This window comes from Dunckerocampus dactyliophorus, chromosome 10, assembly GCF_027744805.1.
Source record: "Dunckerocampus dactyliophorus isolate RoL2022-P2 chromosome 10, RoL_Ddac_1.1, whole genome shotgun sequence".
Taxonomy (NCBI): domain Eukaryota; kingdom Metazoa; phylum Chordata; class Actinopteri; order Syngnathiformes; family Syngnathidae; genus Dunckerocampus; species Dunckerocampus dactyliophorus.
In genome coordinates this window covers 1,457,916-1,470,000 of record NC_072828.1, presented here as the reverse complement: position 1 = coordinate 1,470,000, position 12,085 = coordinate 1,457,916, and the positions used below count along the sequence as shown (strand labels likewise).

The 12,085-nt window shown below is 42.7% G+C and overlaps 2 protein-coding genes across 11 annotated transcripts in view; one reads left to right on the top strand and one right to left on the bottom strand.

Annotated features, from left to right (window-relative positions):
* Window positions 1-4,972, top strand: part of tle2a (TLE family member 2, transcriptional corepressor a) — a 69,399-nt gene extending 64,427 nt beyond the window's left edge. For 2 of the 4 annotated variants that reach the window (XM_054789652.1, XM_054789649.1), the window contains exons 15-20: window positions 1,402-1,651; window positions 1,757-2,004; window positions 2,255-2,402; window positions 2,958-3,108; window positions 3,203-3,279; window positions 3,415-4,972. In XM_054789652.1, the coding sequence (XP_054645627.1) occupies window positions 1,402-1,651; window positions 1,757-2,004; window positions 2,255-2,402; window positions 2,958-3,108; window positions 3,203-3,279; window positions 3,415-3,522 (982 nt within the window). In that variant the 3' untranslated portion in view covers window positions 3,523-4,972. The remainder of the gene's footprint in view (window positions 1-1,401; window positions 1,652-1,756; window positions 2,005-2,254; window positions 2,403-2,957; window positions 3,109-3,202; window positions 3,280-3,414) is intronic. The other 2 variants (XM_054789651.1, XM_054789650.1) reach the window with 1 other exon arrangement.
* Window positions 4,973-6,510: 1,538 nt separating this feature from the next.
* The window catches only part of tle2b (TLE family member 2, transcriptional corepressor b), a 113,840-nt gene continuing 108,265 nt past the window's right edge, over window positions 6,511-12,085 (bottom strand). For all 7 annotated transcript variants that reach the window (XM_054789657.1, XM_054789655.1, XM_054789658.1 and 4 more), the window contains 3 exons: window positions 10,302-10,452; window positions 10,157-10,233; window positions 6,511-9,920 (listed from right to left, as the gene is read on the bottom strand). In XM_054789657.1, the coding sequence (XP_054645632.1) occupies window positions 9,813-9,920; window positions 10,157-10,233; window positions 10,302-10,452 (336 nt within the window). In that variant the 3' untranslated portion in view covers window positions 6,511-9,812. The remainder of the gene's footprint in view (window positions 9,921-10,156; window positions 10,234-10,301; window positions 10,453-12,085) is intronic.

Below are 12,085 nucleotides of genomic sequence, written 5' to 3'. Positions count from 1 at the left end.
TAATGAACTTTCAATACTAATAACTACAATAATATATATTTTCTTCTTGAAATGTTAATTGTTTTTTGAAATGTAAGACAATATTTATCAAACACAAATACATATTTACTATTTCATAATGCTGCATTTTCATTTCATATATAATAAATCAAGCTATTACAAATGTTTCTATCTATACAAAGTCAAATCAATAAACTGCATGTTTTGTATTATTTCCTTCTGTACTATATTATATCTTGCAGCTATCATTTCTCCAAAGCCTGTAGAGAAGCATGCGCACAAAATAATAATCCTAATAAATGTAATAAATCAAATTTTTTTATTACAAAAATATGTATTTTATTTATTCAAATCTTTTTTAAATTATTTTTATTTTTTAGTGTTTATGTAAAAATTGTAAAACACAAATGCATATTTAATTTTTCATAACACTGCAATTTTGCACAATTGTTGTCATTCAGCCACATTGGAGGCTTTTCCTTTTGAAGGTCATGCCACAGCATCTCAATAGGATTCAGGTCAGGACTTGGACTAGACCACTCCAAAGTCTTCATCCATTCAGAGGTGGACTTGCTGGTGTGTTTTGGATCATTGTCCTGCTGCAGAACCCAAGTTGCTTTCAGCTTGAGGTCACCAACATTCTCCTTCAGTACAATTCATGCTTCCATTTATCACAGCAAGTCTTCCAGGTCCTGAAGACCATCACACTACCACCACCACATTTTACTGTTGATATCATGGTCTTTTTCTGAGAGACACACAGCTTCCAAAAACATTTGAGTATTTTCCCAAAGGTCTTGAGGATCATCAAGATGTTTTGGGGCCTTAATGTTGTTTTTGTTCAGCAGTGGTTTTGGTCTTGGAACTCGTTTGTGCCCAGTGTCAATTTCAATGACACAATGACAATTTCCACACAGGGACATGTAGCTTTGCATTTAATAATAAAAAGTTTCATTTAAAAAGTGCATAAAGTGTTGAGTTGTGTTGTCATTGACTGATATTTACATTTGTTGGATGATCTGGAACATTGAAGTGTGACAAACATGCAAAAAAAGAAATCAGGAAGGGGGCAAACACTTTTCCACACCCCTGTCAAATCAATCAATAAAATACATGTTTTGTTTTGTTTATTCCCTAAAGCATGTAAAGAAGTATGTGCATAAAATAAATGCAATCAAATATTTTTTTATTACAAAATATGTATATTTATTCAAATGTTATTGATTATTTTTAAATGTAAAACAATATTTATGGAACACAAATAGATATGTAATATTTCATAATGCTGCAGTGCATTAAGTCATTTCTGCCTTCATTGAATATATAGTAAATACTGTATAATTATATCAATATTTTACAAGGTGACCATCATATCTCCCGGCTCTATGTGGTACCGTGCAGGGCCTACTCGTTCCACGTGAGCGCAGACGGGCAGATGCAGCCGGTGCCCTTCCCCCCCGACGCCCTGCTGGGCCCGGGCATCCCTCGCCACGCCCGGCAGATCCACAGCCTGAGCCACGGCGAGGTGGTGTGCGCCGTCACCATCAGCGCCTCCACGCGCCACGTCTACACGGGAGGCAAAGGCTGCGTCAAGGTGTGGGACATCAGCCAGCCTGGCAGCAAGACTCCTATGGCCCAGCTGGACTGTCTGGTACCGCTTCTTCTTTATTTCACTTCCTTTATTTTACATCTTCATATGTATGAATAATGGAAAGCATGCAGGTTTTGCTAACACACTTGTGGGCGGGTCCATCAGAACAGGGACAACTACATCCGCTCCTGCAAGCTGCTGTCTGACGGGCGGACCTTGATTGTGGGCGGCGAGGCCAGCACGCTGTCCATCTGGGATTTAGCCACACCGACCCCTCGCATCAAGGCAGAGCTGACGTCGTCGGCACCGGCCTGCTACGCTCTGGCCATCTCTCCCGACAACAAGGTGTGCTTCTCCTGCTGCAGCGACGGAAACATCGTGGTCTGGGACCTGCACAACCAGACCCTGGTCAGGTAAGAGACAACCAGACCCTGGTCAGATAAGAGACAACCAGACCCTGGTCAGTTAAGAGACAACCAGACCCTGGTCAGTTAAGAGACAACCAGATCCTGGTCAGATAAAACACAACCAGACCCTGGTCAGATAAGAGACAACAACCAGACCCTGGTCAGGTAAGAGAGGGTAGCCATCCAGCGTCTCCCCTTGCAAGATGGATGCTTCTCCAGTCGAGTAGAGTCCTCTATTGTGTGTTCTTTCCTTCAGGCAGTTCCAGGGCCACACAGACGGAGCCAGCTGCATCGACATCTCCAACGATGGTACAAAGCTGTGGACGGGAGGACTGGACAACACGGTGCGCTGCTGGGACCTTCGAGAGGGACGCCAGCTGCAGCAGCATGACTTCACCTCACAGGTACACGTCCATTTGGGTCGGGATTGGGTTTGGTCTAAGGTTAGAGTTAGTGTTGAAGTTAGGTTTAGGGTTTGCTTCAGGGTTAGGGTTTGGGTTGGGGTTTGGTACAAGGGTGTGGGTTTGGTCCAGGGTTAGAGTTTGTTTTTGGTCCAGGATTTGGGTTGGGGTTTGGTCCAGGGTTAGAGTTAGGGTTAGGGGTTGGGGTTTGTGTTTGGTTTGGAGTTTGTGTTTCGGTTGAGGTTTGTTCCAAGGTTAGAGTTTGGTTAGGAGTTGGGTTTAGTCCAGGGGTAAAGTTAGGTTGAGGTTAGGTTTTTGGTCCAGGGTGAGAGTTTGTGTTTGGTCCAGGATTTGGGTTGGGTTTGGGGTTTGCTCCAGGGTTACGGTTTGGGTAGGGGTTGGGCTTTGACTTTGGTCTAGGGTTTGGGTTTGGACTAGGGTTGGGCTACTTGGGGAATTGCCCCTGGGTTGCATAAGGCTCACAGGCCAGGATTTAGGGTTCTGGTTAAGGGTCAGGACGATGGCAATGTTGTCATATTTTGCCTTGATCCTGTCCAGATCTTCTCTCTGGGTTACTGTCCCACCGGCGAGTGGTTGGCTGTGGGAATGGAGAGCAGCAACGTGGAAGTCCTGCACGTCTCCAAGCCTGACAAGTACCAGCTGCACCTTCACGAGAGCTGCGTTCTCTCGCTCAAGTTTGCATACTGTGGTAAGCACTTTTTCACCACTGAAATGTCAGACTTCCTCCTTGAACGCAGCATGAGTTAGACTCTCTTTAATGGGCATGTGTGCGCCCCCTGCAGGTAAATGGTTTGTAAGTACGGGCAAAGACAACCTGCTGAATGCATGGCGGACACCTTACGGCTCTAGCATATTTCAGGTAACCTCCGCAAACATCACCTTCAGGACCACGGAACCTTGCCTCTAAATGGTGTGTGTGTGTGTGTGTGTGTGTGTGTGTGTGTGTGTGTGTGTGTGTGTGTGCGCGCGCGCTTGTGTGCGTGCGTGTGTTCAGTCTAAGGAGTCGTCGTCGGTGCTGAGCTGCGACATCTCTCCGGATGACCAGTTCATTGTGACGGGCTCAGGAGACAAGAAGGCGACAGTGTATGAAGTCATCTACTGAAGTGACTGCTTTAAAAGTAGTGGGCGGGGCTTAGGCCCTGCCCACTGCACGAGTGACTGTACAGCGCGTCGTCGTCGTGATGGTGGTGGTGGAAACGAGACGCTCAAGTCAACTACTTCGTTTTGTTTGTGAAAGAGTGAGGAGAAAGAGTGAGAGTAACGCTGGTTAGTGGGTAGCTGTGCAACTGTGGGATTCCTCCAAAGATTTTGCTTTTGCTTTTTCTTAACAAAATAAAACCTCTGTAGTGGACAAGAAATTAGAAAAAAAATCCAACATATTTTTTTAGTCTTTTTTTATTTGTTTTTTTGGACCACAAGGAGTTGGGACGAAGACAAGTTCAAGCTGGATCAGAGACTCTTGATGGGCTTGGCTTGTGTCCCCACGAGGTCTGATCCATTCCAGCTCGACTTTTTTTGTGCTTCAGTTGAGCAGCAACATGATTGTATCATCTCCACCACACTGAAGCGTTGACTTTGCTGGTTTTTTTACTTTCCAAGAGCAAAGCTGGACCGGAAGGCGACGTATTCAAGCAAGGATCCTGTTGATTTGCTGCTTTGTTGTTTTTCTGTCGTCTTTGTTAGGCCACGTCGGCACACTGCTTTCCCAACTGCATTGTCAGCCTTGCTTCTACAGTACATGGATGTGTAAATAAAATTCTCTAAAGGCAAAAATGCTTCTGTTTTTGCTCCGGTTGGACTTTTAGGTGTCCTCGTGTTTCCTGGTTACGTGATCACGGATTGATACTTCCGATACCAGCTCTTCATGCTCTGAAATCAATTGTCAAATCAAGATATTGATACTTTTGATACTTATTTGAGGTAGTTTGTCCGAAACGTTTGTTGACCGATCGTACACAGAGCCATTGAATGTGAATTGAGTGAATTATGAATAAAGTCTTCATTCTTATAGTAGTTCTTCAAAATGACCTCCGCCAAGCACTGCGCTCCGAGGTTATGTTTATGCTGGCATTTGTGTTTGTTTGTTTGTTTGTCTGTGTTCAAAATAACTTAAAGCTCTGAACGGATTTGAATGAAATTTTCAGGAATTGTCAGAAATGGGATATGGAAGAACTGATTACATTTTGGGGGTGATCCAATATTCAAAATTTTCCCACTATTCACCCTTTTCCCTAAAACCAATTACCAACCAATTACTACTTCCACATTTCTCAGCTCAGTTCAGACTGTTCCATAGTCAAAATTCTCAACTCATTTAGGACATTTAGCCTTCTCGACATACTGTATTGCGCTACCATGCTAAGTGTTACCATGCTAGCAATGCTAACATGCTAATGTTAAACACACTAGCATTTTTAGCTACTTTCATGGGTAGACACATCTGTCATGCTCGGTGTTAGCATGTTAATGTTTACATGTTAGCATAGCTAGCATGTTAACATTAGCATAGTCGCATTTCTTTTTGCCATTTTCATAGCTAGACACTTACATAGCACTAGATGTTAGCATTGCTATCATAATAACATTAGCAATTTAAATATGTAGATGAAATAAATGTAGGATTAATGGTGTAAATCCCAATAAGGGGGAACTATGACACTTGGTGGAGGTCAGCGCTCTGCGTGCTTTTCTAGTTAATCATTTATTTTATTGTTTTTATTATTTTACATATTTTCTTTTTTTTATTTTAAAATACCATTTTTAGATATTTTATATGATTTTTCGCCCCTATTGTTTCTGTTGTTTAAGTTTGGCTATATTGCTACCTCAATATACTTCAGGGTTTTAAATAAATGACTTTCGTTTTTTAAGTTATTAATTTATTGAAATGAATAACTCATTTAATTAGTAAATGAATTACATGTATTCATTGTGCCATGCTATGAAATACGCTGCTACTTAAAGTTTACCAGGCACCTTAGCTGAATTTCGGTACTTGCGTGTTGGATCGGTATCGCTGATACCAGCCTGAATTTTACTCTATCAGATCAGAAACTAAATCAGCGGTATCAGTACACTGTAGAAAAAGAAGGAAGCAGTTATGTGCGTAGGGCGGAAGGATAGGCCGCCGCATGTCACGATACCGAGGAAGGATATCACTGGTTTGTTGAACTTTTTTCCCTTCGTTACGTCTCCCACGCATGAGGCAGACGCTCGTGATTGCAGTGCAGCAAAGAACACACGGCGCTCAGCTAAGAAGTTACATATTTCATCTCAGCTTTGTCATAGCGGTGAAAAAGCCGATTATTATCAACTTCACTTTTTTTTTTTTACCTGTTTTTGCTGGGGGGGTTTTTCAAAATATTAAACTTTCTTCTCAAATACTCTTCATAAATATTATTTTTGTAATGTTATGACCATCATATTTTTAACTTTATTCACACATATAACTTTTTTCCTCCACCTAATTTTCTAAAAATTGTATTATATTTTCTTAAAAAAGAGTTTATGCGCAGTTTCGTTTTTCACATTTTTTCAACTTTATGCTTCTCAAATCTTATTTTTCCTCATAATACGACGTCATTCTCATGAAATGACAACTTTTTCTCGTTAGATTCCAACTTTTTTTCTCTAAGTTCTAAGTTTCTATTCCAACTTTCCTCTCGTCGGTTGTCGTCTCGTAATGTTGGCTTCCTTCCCGCAATAGCGACTTTCATCATTTTGACTTTATTCTCCAAACATCCTAACTTTTTCAACAGCCTAATTTTTAAAAAATTACAACTTTAAGCATTGTTTTTCATATTACTTTTTAAAAAAAAATACATCCTTTTTTCTTCAATATTTCAACTTTATGCTAACAAAATGTTATTTTTCCGTATAATACGTGATCTCATGAAATTACATTTTTTTTCTCGTTAGATCACAACTTTTTACTCTTAATATTTTGACTTTATTCTTGTAATATGAGTGATTTTTTCATATTTGATTTAAAAAAACCAAACCAATTCCTGTCCAACTCTATTGTTAGAATGTGCCGCGGGCCGCACGTTGGACACCCCTGCCATAAAGCAAAGCACCAAATGCAGTAAAGGATGAGCACAAGGTAGGTTTATTTTCCACACATCATGTAGTATTTGTACAGCACATGGGAGGGAAGACAGTGCAGTGGGCGACACAGCTTCCTTGGCCTTTGAAAGGAAAAAGGAAATGAAAGCGTTCCCAAGCGGGACCCCTTGATGGCGACATCCTCACAAGAATTTAGTAGGAAATCATACGAAAACTTAGGACGCAACGCAAGAATCAACGTTCCATTTGGAATCTGGAGCGACGACTTCGGCTCACAGAGCATCCACGAGTGTTTCTTTGGTTTTCATGCAGGGAGCTTACGACCACGGCGCAGCTGCTCAGGACAACAACGTTTGTACAGTTCCACTGTACGGCGCTTCACTTCTTCTTCCACTTGCACGGCCGTTAAAACAACAACAACAAAAAGCCTCAGGGCTCCTCCTCCTACGCCTGAAAATCATAGTTTTATGATACAGTGCCTAACTTCTTTTTACACTTGCACTTAAAAACCTTGTTAAAAAGCAAGCTGTCCTATCGGGTCAATATGGTATATCAATATCAATTTTCATTACCTCTGATAAGAAACAAAAAACACTTTTTTTGTCATAATTGTAAACTCAATGAAAGTTTTTTAGTGGAAATATGTATGGCAGTTAAAGGGGGCTGTCCTATCGGGTTCAACACAGTATATTTTCATGATATCTTACAGGAAACAAATCCACAAAAAAAAAAATTGTCATAATTTCAAACTCATAATGAGGGTTTTATAATGGAAATATGTATGTATGACAGTTAAAAGGGGTCATCCTATCGGGTCACTATGGTATATCAAGTTTCCTTATTTCTGATAGGAAACTTTGTTACAAAGTCCACAAAAAATTGTAATCATTTTAAACTCATAATGAGGGTTTTATAGTGCAAATATGTACATATGACAGTTAAAGGGTCTGACAGGACGACCTATCGGGTCGATACAGTATATCTAATTTCCTTACTTTCTGAGAGGAAACTTTGTTACAAGGTCCACACAAAACAATTTTTTGTCATTATCTTAAACCCATAATGAGGGTTTTATAGTGGAATATGTCTCTTCTGTTGTTGTTGCTTAATTTCTTGGTATTTATGTTTATGTGTTTATGTTTCTTATGTTCTTATTCTTTCTTGTGTTTTCTTTCTTTTCTTGGGAGAATGAACAGAATAAGATTTTCATTGCATAGTATAACTGCTGTTTTACCATGCATATGACAATAAAACTCTCTTGAATCTTGAAAGATTCATGTATGGCAGTTAAAAGGGCTGTCCTATCAGGTCTATACAGTGTATCTATTTTCATTATTTCTCATAGGAAACTGTTATAAGGCCAACAAAAAACATTGTCAATAATTTCAAACAATTTCTTCAGATTAGAATAAATAAATTGGGCGTGGGGGGGAGATATGTTAATTGAAGAGGCTAACTAGTTAGTTTGCTAGCTTGCTATGCTAACGCCGCCAGTCTGTTATGTCCCTGCAGTGATCCCATAGCCTGACAAGTAAGTGAAGAAGAATAGGAGTTTAAAAAGGGACTATTGGGGTGTAATTTCATGTCTACTATGAATGGTAAAACCCATATTGGGAAAGTTGCTTTTAACTTTACAACAATTGAAGAGGCTAACTAGTTTGCTCGTTGCTATGCTGGCGGCAGCCGTCCGTTATGTCCCTGCATGGATCCCATAGCCTAAGCAATGTGACGTAAACACAGAATAATCGTGTGAAAGTAACTGTTAGGGGGCTCTAATGCTCTGATAATGTTAAAAACATATTTAGAAAGTCATAAACAGGTTCCCACTCGGTTTGAAACACCTTTTGTAGGCTTAGGACAATTTAATTGAAGAGGCTAACTAGCTAGCTTGCTATGCTAGCAGCGGCCGTCTGTTCTGTCCCTGCAGTGATCCTGTAACCTGAGCAATGAGAACAACAGGCGTGTAGAGGTGACTATTGGGCTGTTCTTTCATGTCTACAAGGCTCGAACACATTTAAAACCCGTATTTAGAAAGTGATAAACAGGTTTTCCATGCTCTAACTAGCAAAATATCCCACTTATTAACACTGAATCACATATAAATTCATTTAACGCTGCCGGGTCAATAAAGCGCGATGAACGAGGGATTTTCATGACGTTTTCTTTAAAATCCTACTAGATTGTCATGAGATGACGCTCAGGACTAAAAAGCGATCTTGGAAAGCACAAAAAAGCAACAAAGTCTTGTGGTGATGCTGTACTGTACACCCCCCACCCCCACCATCACCAAAGACTCCAAGGACGCTTTTAGATGTTTACACCTTGCTTGTGTTTTGCAGCACAGTGGCAGGCAACCTTGAACACATAAAAGGTACGTTAGTTGGACAGGCAGTCGTTTGACAAAAGAAAGCAAAAGAGTGTTAGCATGTGAAGCACAGATGTACACTTGTCAATCAATAGAAAATAGTATCAAAGAAATATTCACTGGGATCACACGAGCAGGCTATTGATGCAAAACACACACACACACACACACACACACACACACACACACATAGAGCGACAAGTTGCATAACATTTCATGTTGGGGTGGGGTTGGGTGTGTGGCTCGGCTTCATCTCGCAGCCTTTAATGAGCGTGTGTGCGATGTTGTGGCTGTCAGGAGAACAATCTGGAGGAATTAAGAGGCCTGTGTGATGTCCTTGTGTGTGCGTGTGTGCGTGTGTGTGTGTGTGTGTGTGTGTGCGTGTGTGTGTGTGTGTCCTGGGAGACGCTGCTCCTCATTAGACGCTGCCTTTTGTCTGAAGCAAATAAAAGAGATATTAAGTAAGGATGCTGTGCTCGCTCTTTAATTAGTGTGTGTTTTCCCTCACTGACCTGGAGGGGAGTGTGTGTGTTTTCTTGCCTGGTGGCGTGCACCTTGGCGTGTGCCCCCCCCCGGCTCGTGACACCTCTCGGCATCATCCTCATTAAAGCCTCCTCTGTCTGCCTAATGAATCGATGGTGCGCTATCAACGCTCCTGCCTGGCTCGCCCTCAGCAGCGCTCCATGCCTCCTCTGCCCCCCCCCCCAGCTGAGCTCTTAATCAGGAAAGAACCCTAATTAGCCAACCCCCACCCCCAATTTCATTGACATTCTTTCCGCACACACGCTCCTCCGCTATCTTGAGGCTGGGCGGGTGAAGAAGGTGTGACGTGCGAGGGTCGAGAGGACCGGGCTGCTGATGCGGTCGTCAAGGCAACCGGCTGCCCTCTCCACCCTTCTGGTATAAAATCAAAAGAAAAGCATCCCAGAGTCGCCGCCCGGTCTCCTCCCGTCCCGCAGCTCTCAGTACACCACCTCGTACACCGTGGCCTTCTTGTCCCCGGAGCCCGTCACGATGTACTTGTCGTCCGGAGAGACGTCACAGCTCAGCACCGATGACGACTCCTTGGACTGTCAGGCAGCGGCAGATAAAAGACATGACTCGTCACTTGTTATACAAGACACATTTGCTTCTCACTTCCACGATGAGCAGACACGTGTGCAGCAACACACGCGCTCCCTGGAGGCAACACAAGTGTGATGGTCTGCGTGACCTCCAGCTGAGCACGTGTGAGGCTGTGACCTTTCAAGGACATGGGCTACTAATGGCATTGCTAGCATTAGAATGTGAGTGGAAAGGAAGGCACCTGAAAAATACTTGCTCCGTACGGGGTCCTCCACGCATTCAACAGGTTGTCTTTTCCTGTGCTCACAAACCACTTGCCTGAAAAAACACACACACCTCTGCTTTAACACACAAGGACAGGAATGTGTGTGTGTGTGTGTGCTTACCACAGTATGCAAACTTGAGCGAGAGAACGCAGCTCTCGTGAAGGTGCAGCTGGTACTTGTCAGGCTTGGAGACGTGCAGGACTTCCACGTTGCTGCTCTCCATTCCCACAGCCAACCACTCGCCGGTGGGACAGTAACCCAGAGAGAAGATCTGGACAGGATCAAGGCAAAATATGACAACATTGCCATCGTCCTGACCCTTAACCAGAACCCTACAGCCTTCAATTAGTGGCCTGTGAGCCTTACTGTATGCCACCCAGGGGCAACCCCCCCGAGTAGACTGTGGGTCGCCAGAGAAGCAAAACAAACAAACAAACCCTAACCCCAACCCTAGTCTAAACCCTAACCCTAGACCTAACTCCAACCCTTATCCCAAAGTCAAAGCCCAACCCAAACCGTGGACAAAACCCAAACCTCATCCAAACTCTACCCCTGGACCAAACCCAAACACTAACCCCAACCCAAACTTGGATGACCCTGGATGAAACCCCAACCCTAACCCTGGAGCACTTGTCAGGCTCGGAGGCGGGCAGGACTGGCACGTTGCTGCTCTCCGTTCCCACAGCCAACCACTCGCCGGTGGGACAGCAAACCCAGAGACAAGACCGGACCGGACCGGACCGGAAGATGAAGTCACATGAAGAGATGTTTTCCTTGGCGTTTATTCAGATTCAGCCCCTTTCATTCACCCAATACGCTCCACTTAATACGCTCTCCACCACACTTCCTCCCTCCCTTGTTCTCCTTCTCCCATGTTGGCCTTCTTTCATCATCCTTATCTCCTTTCCTCCCTTATCCCTCATTTCCTGACATCTTCTCCCATTTCACCTTTTCTTGTCATATCTCCGCACGCCGCCTCTTTATCTTCTACTCTTTCACACATTCCTTGTGTGTGTGGGGGCGTGTCATGTGGTTTAAGGGGTTTTCCCTTTTCCCTCCCACAGACTACTTTGAAACTAGTCTTGCTAACAAACCAAGTGCAATGAGCTCCACGGGTAGCCATGCTACTTTTATGATGCCATGAGATAGTAAAAGATCCTGGGTGTTTATTGCTCATATTTGGAAAGAAATACACTCATCCCTCGCAATAGCGCGGTTCGATTATCACTCCCTCACCATATTTACGTCTTACACGGTCTATCTACTGTCATTCTGTCTGCTATGTTGGGTAATATGCGTGTAAAGCCAGCAGATAGAAATGTAAAGGTGAATATAGGGGTGTTATTTCCTGTCTTGAGCGCTCTAATAATGTTAAAAAGCGCATTTGGAAGATTGTAAACAGGTTTTCTATGCCATAACTATGAAAGTCTTCCATTTATTAACATCGGATTCTACTTTGCAGACATTCACTTATCGCAGCCACATCTGGAACCAATGAAGAAGATTTGAAGAATTTTGAAGCTACTAAGGCAGAGCTTCCCAATGATCTCCCAAGCGTGATGCAGACTCTTCTGATAGCCATGCGTCAACGAAAAGGAAAGTAAAAGTAAAAGTGATTGTTTAGGTATGCATTATATGATTTATTATTATAAATTAGACATGTCAAATGCTCTGAAAGTGGAAAAATGCTGTGCTAACATTGGCCGCATGCTTGGTAGCTTGTGAGCTGCTGCGACTGACACAACCATCATGAAGGATAAACATGGTATCTGTGAAAAGCAGTCTTGTTTTTGGCAGCCATTTTACTTTTAGCCTTAGTTTTTGGACAAAAATGCTTCTTGTTTCAGTCAAGATTGATATGCATCTGCGGTACATAAAATTTCATGTAGTTATTTACAAATGAG